Below are 18,631 nucleotides of genomic sequence, written 5' to 3' on the forward strand. Positions count from 1 at the left end.
TTCAAGGTGCTTGTCTTTTCTCTACTTACAATGCTTCTAAATTTTCCTACAATCTAAGTGTATCAAACAAATGAATAAACAAACAAACAAACAAAAAACCCACAACCACCAGCCAAAAAAAAAAAAAAAAAAAAAAAAAGAAAGAAAGAAAAAAAAAGAAACAATGAAAAGAAATACCAATATAACTTGATATTTTCGTGGAGGATAGATTCAGCAGAGCTGAGCAGGAGTTTCCTAATTTTGATTCCATATCCAAGCAACTGTTACATATTGCAGTTTGAGAAGGACAAACTGAAACTTTGCCTTCATCAAGATATGAATTGATATATACTAATCAATTGATATATATTACTATATATTGATAAAATTTCTTGTATGTTAAATGTATAAGAAAACATACAAAGGCTCATACCTGTACATAAATTCTCCAGAAAATTCAGTCTCTTCTCACTTATTTCTTTCTGTTATTATGTAAATTTTCATTCCACAAGTGTGAACCCTGAAGTGCAGTAAAGATGCAAACTGATTTTTCTTGAAGAAACTTAGAACACTTTTTGGATTAACGTTTTCAGAATAAATAAATCTCTCTGTATCCTCAAGTCTGTGATTGTACCATCTCCTTACAATTTGCAGCAATAAAAGTGAGGTAGAAAGTGGTATCAAATTTTTTAAAACAGATAATTTGGGATGCAAAACTATGTGTAAGTGAGAGATAATTGAGATAAATAATATTTGAATTTTTACTGAATATACTGTTGATTTTATCTTATTTTTTTTTTAAGAATGCAAATAGGACAGCTGTTCGAAGTTTGTCTGGTGTGTTTTCTTGTCTGACTTGATAATATAGCTAATAGCGTAATAATAAGAGATAAGAAGGAGTGGAGTTGGAAGATATAAAATATGGGTGACTCATTAGCAACAGAAGATCTAGCCTGTACAAAATATAAGTATCTTTGATTGACCTAAGTTTGACTCATTCAGTTACTAGAGGATGCACGAATAGGATGTAACAAAGATATGTGTAAATGAATCTGCATCTTCATCTGCCATAAATGGATGATGTTTCCTTCCTATGAATCTATGGAATCTATGAGTCATTGACCAGCCTGAGTGTACACCTTAAAGCATAGCATGATTTCTTTGTATTTCTGTCATAATTAAATTTAAATTGAAGGGAATTACATCCATATTCAAACATCAGTTCTTGATTGTTTGTAGCAAAAAAATAAATGTTGCTTCTACATATTCTCCCCACTTGTTGTTTTGTTTGTTTTATATATTTTTTTCACCCAGTTTTTTACCTGGCTGTTAAATGTGTATGTAAAAATAAGAAAATCATTTAAATTAGTACTTCAATTTACAAGTTTTAAAACAAAATCAGTACTCTCCATTTGCAGGTGAGATAATTTGTCTCTGCTTCACAGATATTAATTTTAACTTTCTGGGAAATTTCCATTTCAAAATGTTTCTAATCATCATTTGCACTACATCTGGAAATAATCTTTTGGATTCTAAAACTTGTGTTCTTCACAGATGTCTTCAAGAGATGTGAGATTCAGCATCATATCAGTCGTATCAGTAGTACTGTGGATGACCTTAGTAAAAAAAAATAAAAATTGAACAACACAAAAACATTTGGTTTATAGATGTGATTGCTTACAGAGAAGATCTCCAACTGTTTGTAAACATGAGGTTATTCATGAGGAGAACCTTACCCTTAAACATAAATAACTAAGAATGCGAATCCAACTACAAATTTTTAGTTAATTCTGAAATGCATGTTTTCTTTCTTTTGAGTCTGTTGAAGGCTACAAAGAAAATGAGTAGATGTTTATTTTTTCCTGTTAATGTACTAGCTGAGTTACATATGCATGGTTGTTTTAATTGCATAAGTGTGGGAATATCAACTGTATTTGTATTGCTCTTTATAGCCTATCAGCTTCGAGTCTGCCAGCCTCCAACAAACATACCAAATGCTGAAATTCTAACTGAAGATGATGAGTTCGAAATAGGTAAAGTGAAAGAAAATAAAAGCAATATTTGTTTGCAAACAAAAGAAAACAACAAAGAAATGGTGCTATGAACAGATCTTTACTATAGAATGCCTTAAATATATTTGAGGATTGAAAGTTTAGGAAGTCATTCCTATTTCTTATGCTTCCTGAATGCTATCTGTTTCGGAAATCTCATCTGAGTATTGCAGTAACAACCTTCCAAATAACTTGGTTTAATAATTAATGTTATTAATTATTGCTATTTATTAGAATTTTATTTGATTGATTTTCCACATTAAAAACATACAAGCAAATGGAAAAACAACAACAAAAAACAATGATTTCTAGACATCTGTACCAGAACCAAGGTTCTACAGTGAAGGGTAACACCAAATTTGTAAACACTAGGAATGACATGCTGGCTTTTGAGGCAGGTTGATAATATTAAATATTTTTATTAGAATTATCAGTTATATAATTAGTTGTCAGATGTCTCACCAGCTAGTTTTGCTCAGATTTCTTCTTTGCCCAACCCATGTTTTTCTTCATAAGTGCTAATATTGGAGTTATTAAATGGATAACAAACAAACAAAACCACTCCAAACTGGACAAAAATAACTTCCAGGATATACATTTATTTATTTATTTATTTATTTATTTTTAATTTTTGTGATTTCATTAAGCTACATGAATCATTTCTTAATCAAGAAAAGATAATTTTTTACTCCAACCATCAACTAAGATTGATTTCCTATTTATTTTTATCCTTGTGGTTGTATGAATTACTGTCTTGATACAATGATTACCCAGTAAATTGTATAGCCTGAAGCTTTGTGGACACAAGGTTCACCTGACATGAGTTGCACACAGGCTAGTATTGTTGCATAGCAGGAAATTTCACTAATCAATAATGTTTTCAAAGCCAAAAGTTCAAAATAACTAATATTTAATGATATTGTTTTTCTTTCTTTGTTTTGTTTTTATCAAACAGGAGACATAATAAGGTACCGGTGTCAGCCAGGCTTTACATTGGTTGGTAATGAGATTCTGACATGCCGACTGGGTGAAAGGCTTCAGATGGATGGAGCACCACCTACTTGTCAAGGTGTTTTATCATTTTTCTTTTTCTTATTTTTATATAAAAGATGGCAAATTTTATTTTTTTCAATCTTTTTGATACTATTTCTGCATTAACACTGTTTGTTAAGGTGAATTTTAATGAAAAATCATCACTATTTTTTAATGCATTTGATGAGTTTCAAGGTTGTCTTTGTGAAAATAATTTAACAGATCATTTTTTGAGGGGACCTTACATTTAAAATTTAGAAACAAGATGATTTTGTTTTCTCAAAAAATGCTCTTATGAAATTTTATATGGATACAAAGATAAACATAAAAAACCAAGAATAGCACTGATTTAGTTTAGCAAGATCAAAACATCATTTTTAGAGTAACATTTTCATTCAGTGTGCATTAAAAATAATACTCATGTTGTTGAGATATGTGTATGTACAGTTGTGTTTTCCAAATTTTACTGAAGACTGTGAACAGATAGATGCCTAATGTTAAAGTTGACGCAAACTTATAGTCTTGCAAATCAGATAAACCACAGTTTAAACCTGTCTTTATTAAGCTGACATTCAGTGTGTTACACTAAAATAGGAATCACCTGTTTCATTTATACATTTTTGAAGAAAATGTATTTTTCTTTTGAATTGAATTGATTGGGGAGCTAGTAGACATTCAACATGATTTATTACAAAACAGCAACAAAGAAAACAAAACAAAATAGAATCTCTTTTATGTCTTAAATCGATGAGTACATTTATATATACACATATATATTTGTGTAAATATATATATAATCCATCCATTTAGGTACAGAAAAATAACTAAAGACATAAAGTTATAAACTTTAAAAGACATTTAGAGAAGAAGAAAACAAAACAAAAACTGCCACATAGAAGTTGAATATATGTAATGTATGCTATTTTGGATACTGCTAGTTGTTGTGATGTTTTTTCATGATCCTGATACTCCTGTGCTTAATAGCCAGTCATCTCCTGCAGGACTGTAAGTCTAAAGTAATTTTCCAAATTAGACAAAATAAATGCAATTTATTTAAATTTCTGTTAGATGAAAAATACTGACAGTATTTTTGGAGCTTGTTTTATTTTTTATTTTGTGTTTTTAAATAATTAACATATCTAGGAACCAGGATCACAGTTTTATATAGAAATAGTAAGCCTGCTTTGGCAGGAGGGTTGGACTCGATGATCTCTAGAGGTCCCTTCCAACCCCTACAATTCTGTGATTCTGTGATTCTTAATGAATCTGGAAGAACTGCCGCTTGCAACACCGGAGGCTCGGGTTCAAATCCCCCCTGCCGCGCAAGTGGTAGAGGTGTTGCTTTGCTACACAGAGGGCTCGAATCCCAGGAGTTGGACTCGATGATCTCTAAGGTCCTTTCCAACTCACAAGATACTATGATACTATGATACTTTTGCAAGAAAAGCTTTAGTATTTGACTATTTATAATTTCTGTAGTTTAAAGATTGTATACAATTTATGATTTTAAACAGCAGTTAGTTAACATAATGTACAACATATATGTACTATACAAAAACTATATTATTATTTTTTTTCCTATAATCTTAGAAAGCCTACAGATAAATCTTTTCCCATAATTATTAAAACAGCGAGGGTCAGCTACTACTGATGAATAAACTATTTTAAATTTCAATTTAAAGAAGCCTAGACAGGCTTAAGCAGTGGACCCAGGTAAACCTCATGATGTTCAAAGCAGCCAAGTGCAAGATCTTGCATCTGGGTTGAGGCAACCCCATTGCCAATAAAGGCTGGGGATGAAAGAATTGAGAGCAGCCTTACCCAAAATGGCCCAGAAATCCTGGTTGATAAGAAGCTGGACGAGCCAGCAATGTGCTCTTGCAGCCCAGAAAGCCACCATATCCAGGTCAGCATCCAAAGAAGCATGGTTAGCACGTTGAGGGAAGTGATCCTGCACCTTTACTCCACGTTGGTGAGGTATAACCTGGAGTACTGCATCCAATCCAAATATGGAATACTCAGTACAGGAGAGGTATAAACCTGTTGGAGCATGTCCAGGGGAGGGCCACAAAAATGACCCACGGAATGGAACACCTCTCCTATGAGAAGGGGTTAAGAGATCTGGGGATGCTCAGACTGGAGAAGAGAAAACTCTGAGGTGAACTGATAGCGGCCTTTCGGTATCTAAAGTGGAGCTATAGGAACAAAGGGGACAGACTATTTAGCATGGTCTGTGGTGATAGAACTAGAGAATATGGTTTCATATCCTCTTCATATCTACCTTAAAGAGGGTAGATTTAAATACAGTTTTATACTGAGAGTGGTGAGGCACTGGAACAGGTTTTGCAGAGATGTGATTTATGCCTCATCTCTGCAGATTTCAATATGAAGCTGGATCAGGCTGTGGCCAATCTAATGTAGCTGTGGATATCCCTGTTCATTTCAGGGGCTTTCAACTAGATGGCTTTTCTGAAAATCCTTGCTTTTATTTGGGTACAGTTTCATCTAGGAATTGCTTCCAACACCAAAATTTAAAGTGAAATACTTTTTGAGCGTGAACTCAGTAAGCACATATCATTTAATGAATGGAAAACAATAGGAACCTTCAGGCACTTCTTTAAATGTTGAAATGCTTTATTAATAGATGAGACAAATAAAGACATATGTGCTGATCCTGAGGCATTTTCTCAGCAAGTGTTGCTGAAGTCATGTGTGTATTCATTGCAAAACCTGAGACAAAATGTCAAGAATGCTCATTTACTGTAGTTAATCTGTTCTCTATCACACATAAATGCTAAATACTGGATTAAATACTGAGTTCTAATTCAGAGCTCTTATCATTTGCCTCTAAAACCGAATCTGGTTAACATAATCTTCAGAGATAGTAGGCTCAGAATATAATATATGCAGATATTAAAAAAAAAAAAAAAAAAAAAAATTCAAAATGTTTAAAATGGTCTTTGAATGGCATGACCAAGAGCAAAAGAACAGAATTTTCTCTTGTGTTCTCTTGTATAATATAAGTTAGAAACATGTAAGCTAAATTTCAGCATTCAAACCTGGATGAATAGATAGCTTTGTAGAATCTATAGTCAACAGTATTATATGCCTAAAACACATATATTTTTTTATTATTTTATTATCACTAGTTTACTTATAAGTTAGCATACTTTAATTGTGCGTTCTGTAACTCTTCACATTCTCAAGCATTAAACTTAGTCTTCTGTTGGTTTGTACTTATTCTAGTTTTCTTTTGATTCTATGATTCTATGCATCTGGATGAGGGGTTACGAGATATGGCCTAGTGGTCTGTTGTAGCTACAGTAATGGGAGGACGGTTGGACTAGATGATCTTGTAGGTCCTTTCCAACCCTGTGATTCTATGATTCTACGATTTTTTATTTTTTTTTTCCTCACCAGACAGAGCATGTGCTTTAATGTAAGACTTTATAGTATTAATTTATGTTGCCTTAAACTGGTAAATATGTTAGACACTTCAGTGAGAGTGAAGTGAGTTTCAGTAAAATTTTATTTCAATTTTTAGCTTGATTTGTACTGAAGTTAACACCTACAATCAGCATTCATTCATTTGTTTAAATTGAAAAGTACATATGATCAAAGTAATTAATAAAAGTTGTTTAGTTGTGAATCTGATATACTGCAGTAAAGATTTACTTGCCTGTAATGAGGTACTGGTAGGGGAAAAAAAAGAAAAAAAGAAAAAAAAAAAAAAAGATTTGAAGCTAGTGTTATTTCTGATTTTATTTAGTTTTTATTTCATACACATAAGTTTACAGCAGATTTAGTGCTATTTTGAATTATATTGACTCGAATTTTTCACTGATGTAAATCAGTTGTGTGTTTCTTAAAATCCATGCAGATTTCCTTCATTACATCAGAAAATAATCACTAAATTCTGCAAGCTTATTCAAATGCCTATCATCTTCTTTTGTTAAATGAAGTTTTTTGCATACCCAGCATCTAACATTGTCCTCAGTTCTCCTTGGAATTAGATTCTACTTTCAGGATCAAGTAAATGCTTCTGAATAAGGAGGTTCAAATAGTATTTTGAATGATAATTAGAGAACTCTGAGAAGATTCTTGAGTTGCTGCTGTATCAGCTACATTAGTGTAGATTTGTAAAATAATTTATCTACCTGATACCCACAGGAAACCCACTGTGCAGAATTAGGTCCTTAAGTTCTTTCCAAAATTCATAAGCAGTATTTAGAAAGCGATTCTGAAATTCTGCAAAGAAGAACTATGTGGAGATACCCAGACTAGCTTAAACAAACTAGCTCAACCAGATGACCATGATGCTCTTCATGGCAATTTCCCTCCCTCAATGTGTGTTAAATGTATGCACATTTAAAACTTATGCTGGTCCATTCTTTTATTTGTTTATTTCATTATTTTTATTTGTTACTTTCACCACAATGCAGACAGTAAAAATTGGTATCCACAGACTAAGCAGTTGATATGTGAGACAGTCTTCTCAGATGAAGAATGTGGGATCTTTCTCTGCATAAACTGACAGAGGAAATCAAATGCAGGTCTTGCTCTCACAAGAGCTTTCTAAGCCCTAGTTCATTGCTTCATTTTTCATAGGGATGTTTTAGTTGTTTAATTTTAGCAGAAATTTCAGAGCTCAAAGCATAAACAATGGCTCTACTGCTTCCATGCACAAAATACACTGCTTCTCATACTAAACAGGTATAACTTAAGTACTTAGACACACAGAAAGCTATGACTTTAGGTGACTGAAGCCTAACTTCTGCTTCCACATTTTGATATTTTGATCTTAGCCAAATAATTATCATGTTGTGAGCTGATTTTAAAGTTAATCCCATTCTCAGTTACCTAGCACTTCAGTTGCATACTATAGGAGCAAAGGGAAAAATAAATTATACTTTAAATGACCTGGAACTGTATTTCTACTCCACAAAAGTCTGCTTTTATGATGCATTAGAGATTTATTTAAAAAACTAACAAACAAACAAAACCTTTTTAAAAGTTAAAAAGGGAGAAGGCAGAAGCCTAATTTTCAGTGAATAAGCAAAATTACAGAACTTTCAGTAATTTGGAGATTAAAAGCTATAACCTAGGTCACTTTCCAAAAACATAATTAAGTTTTTCAGTTCTTATGATTCTCATCAATAAAATGAAATTATGTGAAATTCCTGGAGGGGAGTGAGGGGACAAGTTTGACTTAATTATTCTATAAAAGAAGCTATTATTGCTTTTACTGGCTTCTACTACAGATGTTTGATCTCATGTATGAAGAAATTCATTTCTCTTAATGTGAGTTCTATCTATAAGAGAATATTATTTTCTTTCATTCTCTCTCTGCTTTTTCTGCTTTCCTGTGACCTTTGTCTCTTTCCACATCCAGTGACATTTTTTTTCCAATAAAAAGTCAATTTACATACTTATTAAGCCAATAATATTGTGAGCATTCTTGAGAAATCTATGATCCTATTATGCTATCGTTAACTGCAGAGGCTCAAAAGCCAGACTTTAAGATTACTGTTAAGCAGTGCACAGTTCTGAACAAATTGTAGGTTACGTGTTTATCTATACTGTAACAAAACTGGTTCTTGAAAAAAGAATAATGAGTTACACGGTCACTACAAAAGTAATATTTGTTTCCATGGAAACTAGAACAGATACAAATAACAGATTTGATAGGGCAAATTCTCAGCTACAAAACATTTCATAAAAATTTTGACCAGCAGAGGTGACGTACTCTCTCTTTTGCCATTGCAGAAGCACAACATGCAGTGCATCACTGTGTTAACATCTAGTCTTTGGTCTCCATAAATTTTCAATAAGCATTTATCTATCTATTTATTTATTTATTTATTCACATGGAAGTATTCAATTACACATATTTGCTTCTTATGCACTTCTATGTTAGACGCAGTTTTGCCAGACTGCCCCTCTATTGCATTCTGTTGTATGACAATAAAATGTAATAGAGTACTGGCTGGAAGGTTCAGCTTCTGCCAACATGTTCTTCCGATGTCATGGGTCAAAATAGTAAAGTAGGAGGCATTACTTTCAGAGCAGTCTGTGTGTGTATATCAAGGTGATAATTGTGATTTTCTTTTTAAGTGAGGCAAAGATCACCTTTTTTTTTTTTTTTTTTTTCTTTATTTCTTTCTGATTGATATTCATTTGCTCAAAAAGTTTTAATTGTATGGTGCACTGTTGCACCAGTCATAAATAGAAGTGTCAGACTGAGGTTCTGTAGCTATTCAGGAATATAACACCAACATACTGTCCGCTGGTCAAATGCTTTGGTTATAAGAACTCTCTTCGCTGCTTTGTTTTATAATATCTAGGAAGGAAATTAGATTACTGTGTGGAGACTGAAAAATAAATTTCAAGTATTTTTTATTGCATGTATGTAATGTCAATAACCTAGCATTTTCAGGGGATTCAATGTATCAAAAAACATATAGCTGGATTAGCACATATCTTCTTATTTCATTTTTCCTAGTGAGTAACAAATTGTCAATCTGAAGAGTTTTTTACCTTTGTTTTGTGTTTTGTTTTTAATTATTTTCTACACCAAAGGCAGCATGTCTGAATAATGAACTACTAATTTTGGATACATCAGCACATTCTTGGAGTTTTGATTGAGATTCTCAAGATTTGTGCTGCTTTTATACAGACAGAGTGTGGGCGGGATTGATTAATCTTTGTTTAGAATTTGTTTGAAGTGCAGTGAAATTATTACTGACAGTAATAGTAATCTAAGGAAAAAAATCCACTGTTCATCTTTTTGAACAATGAAAGAATTTAATACTTAACCTACAGGAATGTCATATCCTCTAGAAATTGAAAGAAAGAAAAAGCCATGAGTTAATAGCTACTAAAAGTTGTAGTGCTTGTTTTCTACATATACATTACTTCACAGGATTCTTTCATACTAACTGTGCTGTTTATTTGTTTGTTTCAGTCTTTCTTTATTTGTGAAAACAGAATAATTAATGCAAACTTTTTAAAGTAAGGAAAGTCTTGCAAATCACTTGTAACAAAAATAGCAGGCTTTAGATTTTTAATAACATGTCTATTTCACAGTGCTATGTCCAGCCAATGAAATGCGTCTGGATTCAACAGGGGTAATACTAAGCCCTGGGTATCCTGACAGCTACCCAAATCTCCAGATGTGTGCATGGACCATTACAGTGGAAAAGGGTTACAATATCAGCATGTTCTTCGAATTCTTCCAGACAGAAAAAGAATTTGATATACTCGAGGTGTTTGATGGTAACTATAATATACATGATTTTGGATGATACTTTTTCCAATAAAATGTATTTTTACTTTACAGCTACACTGAAAATCTCAAATATGTGTTATTTGTTTATATCACATTTTATGAAAAAATAAATAAATAAAAATAGGCAGTCATTTGGATTTTTTGTGCTTAAAAAATGTCTTCTGATTTTGCCATGTTTAAAAACTGTACAGCAAATTTATGAGAAGGAAATAATTTTGTTTCAATACAAATAGTACCCTGTGGTATGTAACATGTTTTGTCAAAGTTGGTTCCTAAATCAGATTAATTTACCATTTATTTGAAAGATGTTTTATCTGCATATTAATATATATGTACTTTGTTGTATGTTATGTTATTTAAAACTTTGTAACTTCTTTGTGTTGTTTTTTTTGTTTTTGTTTTGTTTCTTTTTTTTTTTTTTTTTTTTTTTACTTCCTTATGTCAAGGACCAAATATTCATAGCCCATTGCTCATTTCTCTCAGTGGGGACTATTCCTCATCTCTCAATATAACCAGCAACGGGCATGAGGTATTTCTTCGATGGTCAGCAGATCATGGCACCAATAAAAGAGGTTTCCGAATAAGGTACATAGGTATGTAAATAAGATTTCCATTAATTTGTAAAGAAATTCTACACAGACCAATTATTTTTTTTTACTTATTTTTTATGGTAAAAGGATAATATGTTATATTTTGTTATATTAATTAAGCAGACTGAAAGGAAATCCAGTTTGTTTTATATGTGATCTGGATGATGCTGATTTCATGAGGAACAAACCTCCATGCCCCAAACAGGATATACACAATCATATGTACACTGTAGAAGTCTCTATTCAAATGTTTCAAAGAACTTTTAAACAGTGAAAATCAAAAACTGAAAGAAATAACCGCCCCCTCCTCACAGTCATCATTAATTTATATTTGTGCGCCACTGTCCTTTATCCTGGATCTTCATGGATTTAATCATGAACATTTTTAAGGTGTGGCAACAAGGCAGGAGTGAATAGCAATATGCAGGAAAAACATGAAACCTTGAAGGACTGAATTCTTAAATTCAGAAGCAGCAAAGAGATTTAAATAACATTGTACACATTCAAGTGAACATGAAGATGATATTAAAAAAAAAAAAAAAAAAAAAAAAAAACACAAAATCTATGATTATTATTATTATTATGTTTTCAAATCATCAGAGAAGATATGAAATGCAAGAATCAAAAGACTTATTTGAGATAGCACATATAGAACATTTTCATTGCCTATTCTGGAGAAATTAGTGGCATGATACATTTTTACTTTACAAAGTGGAGTAAGCAACAGAGAACACATATGAAATTCTGCCTGCTATATCTTCTTTCCTTACTTTTCAGCTTTTTTTTTATATTGCAGGAAAATGATTAGACTCAGTACAGCCTGTAAAACAATGCCATAAACTCTCCCTTTAGGGGAGGACAGTTTTCTCAGAGGTGAAATGACTTTGATGTGTAGTCAGATAAAATCTACGTTTGCCTACATAGAAAATATTACACTGCATTTATTTTCATTGTTGTACTTTTTGGATCTAGAAACAAGGTTCTTCTGTATGAAAAATAAAAATAAAGTATAAGGCAGAAGAAATTTAGTCCAAGGAAAAGAAAAAAAATGTTTTCATTGTTTTCATAGCATGTGCGCTGATATACTCTACTGCTTGCTACGATAAAGAATAAATGAACAGTCATGTGATTCCCCCCTGATTGTAGGAAACCTTACCTTAGAAAACCATTGCCCTATAGTAAGTCATAAAACATGAAAAGTCTTAAAGAGTAAGTGAAGAAGTAACTTGTTATTTGCCTGAGGAGCTGAACAGATGGAGTTTCTCTCTAGTTACCAGTTTTGTCAAAGCACAAAGAAACTTAGAAGCATTTGGAAAACAACTTCCAACTTACTTTTCTTTCCTATGAAATGGGCATATGACCATCTTAGCTACCAGCTCATGGATCCTCCTTGATGAGAAAGATCAGAGACAAAGTTAAAATCCATAAATAAATAAATAAATAAATATCACAAACTGTCTAGCAGGCTGTAAGTTTCCTTTGCTGGAGTTCTGTGGTGAAGTAGCCAAAACCAAGTAATTTTATAATCACAGACTTAATGGACAAGGGATTAAAAAGAAATATAAGCATCATGATAATTAAGCACTATATAATGTCATAAAGATTTCAAACACATACATCTTTTTAAATTTGAAGAAATGCACCTCTCAAAGATCTTTATGTTTGCATGCTTTTATGAAGACTTACAGGTTTTTTATAGTATCTGGAATTCTAAATAAGTTACAAAAAGAAAAGAAAAAAAAAAAAAAAAGCAGATTTGGTGTTTTTGCCATGTTTTTACGGTGTAAATATAGTTAAAGTCTATTTTAACTTTTATTAGTTCAATTCATTGTATCACAGAACTTGTAGTAAGACCAAAAGGAAAATATTTTTTGAAAATAACTATGTATAGTATGCCTTTGATGTTTTTCTCTTCCAAAAATTTTGTATAATACAGAAGTGTATATTACTGCTATAAATTTCATCATAAACTAAAGTTATGTGGGTTATTTGGTTTAAAAGGCAATTAAAAAGCTACAAGAGTTAAAGATATCTCTATACATATTCTTCTCAGACTATTAAACCCTGAAGCACTTTTATTCTTTTGTCTTTACATCTAGTGAAATTGCTTAATGCCTATGTGAACAGGATACAAAATACAACTTCTACTGACATTTTCTGAGTTTTCAAGATATGTCACCTGGATCCAGAATTTATACTATTTATTTAATGTTTATGTTTAAAGCTCTCTACTGTAGCACTCCAGAGTCTCCTCCACATGGTTTCATTGTCAGTCAGACAGGTGGACAGCTCAACAGTATGGTTCGCTGGGCCTGTGACCGAGGTTTTCGGCTCATTGGGAAAAGCACTGCTGTTTGCAGGAAGTCTCCATATGGTTATTATTCATGGGATGTTCCAGTCCCAGCTTGCCAAGGTAAAATATTTTATAATAAAGTATGTGACAACCTTTATTCTACGTTTTTAGTATAAATTATTTTTTTTTGCCTGACATAAAATGAAGAATACCTAATAAACTTAAAACAAAACAAAGAAAACAAAACAAAAAGCAAACAAACAAACAAAAAAACAACACAAGAATATCTTAACAGACTTTGTTAAGGTAGACAGATGATAAAATATTTTTTTTTTTTAAATTCTAAATCAACTCCTTGTGTGCTGTTTTCAGAATATTTAAGCTAATGCTTTGTGTTTACATTTTTTATTTTTCCTACATACAATTACAGTTATCCCTTCTGTACTCTTTCTTGTTGCTGGCTTTGTTTAGTGCCAGTAGCCTTTTCCACTACCATGTGTTTTGTTTTTTGTTTTGTTTTGGTTTGTTTCTTTTTAAAATCCATAAGTTAATGTCATTTTTTTATTTATTTATTTATTTTTTTACATTCTCAGTCTTAAAGGTATATGAATATAAATCTTGATCTTTGGACCTTGGAATAGAAACCATCTGTCATCCCTCAAATCACTAGAATTTTACCTGAATATTCAATGTGTGCACTTTTAAAATAAATGAAAACATTTTTTTTAACATTTTATATAAAACCAAACATAAGACAGAGAAAAGACTCAGTGAAGCAGTGAGAAATAGAGTAGCCTCAAGCAAAATTTCAGCAGTCTCTTCCTGTGCCATAGAAAGAAGTAAAACTTCTTCCAATTCTAATATTGTATAATGACAATAATACAACTTAAAGGGGGAAAAAAAAAATACTATTGTGTTTTAGATTTTAATCATTCTGCTTATGTAGAGGTAAATTATAGAAATCTTAATGTGAAAGTGCAATCTGCTTCTCAAAAATTATGCTAGGATAAATCTTTATTTACCATTAGTAAATTTATTTTTGTTGTCTGGAAAAGCATATAATGTGCAAAGCATTCTACTTGAATTTTTAGGCACTGGCATGGGTATGAGTTAATCATGTTAAGATACACAAGAACAATTAATATAGCTATGCTTAAGTTAAACAATTTCTATACTCATTAAAAAATATTCTTTTTATTTCCAAATGCCTAACTCTATTGGGACAAGTGTGAAAACTCAGTAGCATTTTAAATGCCAAAGAAATATCTTAATCTTTAAAAGTGATTTGTAAGAAAATTTACAGAAAACTTTTCATAAAATTTATTCTTCACAGGTTTAAAATCCAATTTGTTACATTTAAAAGAGTGTTACTGTATAGTTTTGGTAGTATTGCCTGTGTTTCTGTTGTTCCTGATGAGTATTATCAGCTTTAGATAATAAATAATAATAAATAATAATATTATTCCACATATCCTTAAGATATGAGAGGTAGCTGCATCTGTTGTTATTAAATGAATCAGAAAATATCCAGGGATTAAAGCTTCTTTATAGTATAAATAGTCAGATTTGTATTTAGGAAAATGTAAACATGGAAATTCTTAACCGTGACTTAACATTTAATAAAGGATATTTATGTCCTTTATCCAAGACCAATAATATTTTCTGAATTTCTTATTATAGATAAGTCTTTAGAATGTGATAATCCTCAAGAACTAATAAAGCTGAGTTCTTCATAAGGCATGTGTACATCTTTGTAGTTGGAACTGTATTCTGAAGGTCATTATCATGGAATGGATCTGTTTCAGATGTGATTACAATTATAGTGCTGAATAGCCAAAAAAAGATTTTACTGTCAAAGCTGTAGTGACCAAACCATTCAGTTATATATTTACTTTTTAGATAATTTGGATATTCTGTATTTTTCTTTTTTATTTCTGTCAGGTTTTCAGATATGTCAGTAGCTTGTGTTGACCTTTTCACATTTTTAACTTTAAAATGGCTTTCTGTTTCATACAAGAAAAATTCACCTCATAACTACAGAAAACTAAAAAGTGATTAATTGGTACCTCTTTCTGTTTATAAAGATTCAGTATGCTAGGATAACACTAGTTTCTTAAAACTTTTAAAAGAAGGGTATGTTTTTCTTATACCAACAGATTGATTCTATTTATGTGAATGATGTAATCCAAATTTTAACAAGTAAGGCACTAATGGCAATCTTCAAATACCTAAGAAGTCATTAATCTCAGTGGTGGATATAAAACATCTCTATTAGATATCATACATATGTATAAAAAGTTCTGATTGCAGGAGGATGATCTGTATGTGTATGTAAACAGTAGTGTTATGATGTGTTTTTCAGTATCTGGATCATAAGCAGCAGCTGCTAATCTATATAAAATTTTTTGGGGTGGATATATATATTATGCTTCAGTGATGTATTTGACAGTGAATTTAGTTCTGGCAACTTCAATATGGCCTGAAACTTCTGTTCATCATTCCATTTTGTTTTGAAGGAAGGGGCATGAACAGGCCTGCCTAATTTTCCAGCTGCAAAGTTATTGAGCAAATTTGAGATATAATAAAATCCATTTATGTCACATGTTTTCATTTTAGTGTCACGAGGGCTCTTTCTTTCTTTGGTGGTGTCAAGTGAAATAATTAACTTCTCTCAGATGTTTAGTAAAAAGTAGAAGATGGACATTATGTGTCATGAACTTGTCTCTTTTGGTCATTCAAGGTTTATGATTTTATAGAATTTCTTTATTCTAACAAACAGCCTTCACTATCTCCTAATTTCTATTATCTTCTAAAAATATGTGTCTCTAGTTTCCAGTATATAGTATGATAGCCATAAGATATAAAAAGGTGGTGAGCAAATTAATCGTTGTTTTCTGTGGTCTTTTCATACAGTGTCCTCCTGTAGTTTAACTTTACATGTAATCTCTAGTATCTTTATATGAAAATTAAAGAATATTTTGAATTTATGTTATTGCATCTGTTCTACAGGCTTTGATATCTTTAGTGCTTTACGTGTGTCTCAGCTGTGATCATTAACTTTGGTACAGAGCCATAATGTTACGTTGCTTTTGAAAAAGATTTCTCTTTCATCAGACAAGCTCACAAAAAACTCAGCATTTGATCACTATTTTCCTATGGAGTGTGTAGTCTGAGAGGCTTGTTTCTTCATAGCTACTATTAGGCGGAACGCATAATCTCTTACTGTTCAAGATTCCCCTTCAATGTAAAGTACTTAAGAATTAAGTGCCCAATCCCTGTTTTGGGGATCAGATTTGCATTATATGTTTGCTGTTAAAATGTGGAAAAACTCTTTTTAAAATATTTACTTTATTTCTCAAACAAGGTATTTTTAAAGAATATATATATGTATATATATATTGGTGGGGGAAGGAGCTTGCATTTTCATTTGCTAATTTTAAAATATTTTTAAAGGTACTTTATTTCTTCTTTGCAAGAGGAAAAACAGAATGTTGAATGTCAATACTAATGTTAGCCAGGGGTTACACATTATATCAGAGAAACCCAAAGTATAAACTAGATTTCTGATGCCTCAGTCTGGTACTTTATTCATTCAGCCATGCTGGTCCTACTTTCCCAGATATTGTCTATTCCATCTTCTTCAATTATCTTTTCATCTTTTTTATCTTTTCTTCTTCAATTATCATTTTGAATGAATAGCTGCAGGGTCATGAACCATGAATCTTTTTCTTTTTCTCTTTCTTTTTCTCTTTCCTTTTCTTTTTCTCCTTCTTTTTCTTTTTCTTTTTCTTTTTCTTTTTCTTTTTCTTTTTCTTTTTCTTTTTCTTTTTCTTTTTCTTTTTCTTTTTCTTTTTCTTTTTCTTTTTCTTTTTCTTTTTCTTTTTCTTTTTCTTTTTCTTTTTCTTTTTCTTTTTCTTTTTCTTTTTCTTTTTCTTTTTATTTTTATTTTTATTTTTCTTTTTCTTTTTCTTTTTTTTCTTTTTTATTTTTCTTTCCTTTTTCTTTTCTTTTCTTTTCTTTTCTTTTCTTTTCTTTTCTTTTCTTTTCTTTTCTTTTCTTTTCTTTTCTTTTCTTTTCTTTTCTTTTCTTTTCTTTTCTTTTCTTTTCTTTTCTTTTCTTTTCTTTTCTTTTCTTTTCCTTTCTTTTCTTTTCCTTTCTTTTCTTTTCTTTTCTTTTCTTTTCTTTTCTTTTCTTTTCTTTTCTTTTCTTTTCTTTTCTTTTCTTTTCTTTTCTTTTCTTTTCTTTTCTTTTCTTTTCTTTTCTTTTCTTTTCTTTTCTTTTCTCTTCTTTTCTCTTCTTTTCTTTTTTTCTTTTTTCTTTTTCTTTTCTTCTCTTTTCTTTTTTTTCTCTTTTCTCTTTTCTCTTTTCTCTATTTTTTTTTTTATTTTATTTTTTTAACTTCTCTATCAGTAGACAGAAATTTTCTCTGATTTCATCACCTAAAATTTCAAGGGAGACTGTAGACTTAAAATTTACATTAATGAGTTAATTTGAATTAATTTATGATTATTGATATTACAGTACATAAAGCCTCTGAGACTAGAAGAAGCTCACAGAGAAGAACAGATACAGTGACTATGTCTTTCTCTTTAATCAGCAATATCTTGTGGAATTCCTAAAGCTCCAGTAAATGGTGGGATATTAACTACAGATTACCTGGTTGGCACCCATGTTACTTACTTTTGCAATGATGGGTACAGACTATCTTCCAAGGAACTTACTACAGCAGCCTGCCAGCCAGATGGTACCTGGAGCAATCACAATAAAACACCTCGCTGTGTAGGTAAGTAACATGCAAAAATATTCTATTTAGAATGTCACTGTATACTACGTTTCTTTATCAGAAGCAGAAAACATCATGTCATTTGAACTTTCAGCTTTCAGGATACTTTATGTGCAATTGCTGGTGTTACATTATTCTGAAGAATATATTTGAAATGTGTATCTGAGAATATACTGAAATATTCTGTGACAGTGGAATAAATATCCTACAGATAACAGAACATATTCAAGTTGATAATTAATTTTCAGATAAATCAGTTTTAATGGTTGCAGTGACTTATGCAAAAGTCAGCTCTACAATGAGAACTAAAATGTTTCTATACTGTCCATAAACCCTTTTTACTATCCAGAATTCCAAAGTATCTGGTATTCTGGGGTACTTCTTTGAAACTACTGCTGTTTATTTATATCTATCATAATCCCACACTATCTAAATTCTGGGAAACATCACTGAAGAGAAAATGCCTGCTCAGTTCCAAGAAGTGGATAACTTCAACATGGATATGAAAATCCAGTTGGCTATAAGATAAAGCAACACAAAAATGACTCATGCAAATTGAGATTATTTCACCCAGTGAATTATAAAAATAGGAAGAAAACATACTCTAGAATAATT

At 31.2% G+C, this 18,631-nt stretch overlaps 1 protein-coding gene across 5 annotated transcripts in view; it reads left to right on the plus strand.

Annotated features, from left to right (window-relative positions):
* Positions 1 to 18,631, plus strand: part of CSMD3 (CUB and Sushi multiple domains 3) — a 496,245-nt gene that overhangs the window by 416,326 nt on the left and 61,288 nt on the right. For all 5 annotated transcript variants that reach the window (XM_072330149.1, XM_072330150.1, XM_072330151.1 and 2 more), the window contains 6 exons: positions 1,932 to 2,012; positions 2,986 to 3,099; positions 10,149 to 10,337; positions 10,797 to 10,943; positions 13,165 to 13,353; positions 17,831 to 18,016. In XM_072330149.1, the coding sequence (XP_072186250.1) occupies positions 1,932 to 2,012; positions 2,986 to 3,099; positions 10,149 to 10,337; positions 10,797 to 10,943; positions 13,165 to 13,353; positions 17,831 to 18,016 (906 nt within the window). The remainder of the gene's footprint in view (positions 1 to 1,931; positions 2,013 to 2,985; positions 3,100 to 10,148; positions 10,338 to 10,796; positions 10,944 to 13,164; positions 13,354 to 17,830; positions 18,017 to 18,631) is intronic.

The sequence above is a fragment of the Excalfactoria chinensis genome, chromosome 2 (genome assembly GCF_039878825.1).
Source record: "Excalfactoria chinensis isolate bCotChi1 chromosome 2, bCotChi1.hap2, whole genome shotgun sequence".
NCBI classification, from domain to species: Eukaryota; Metazoa; Chordata; class Aves; order Galliformes; family Phasianidae; genus Excalfactoria; species Excalfactoria chinensis.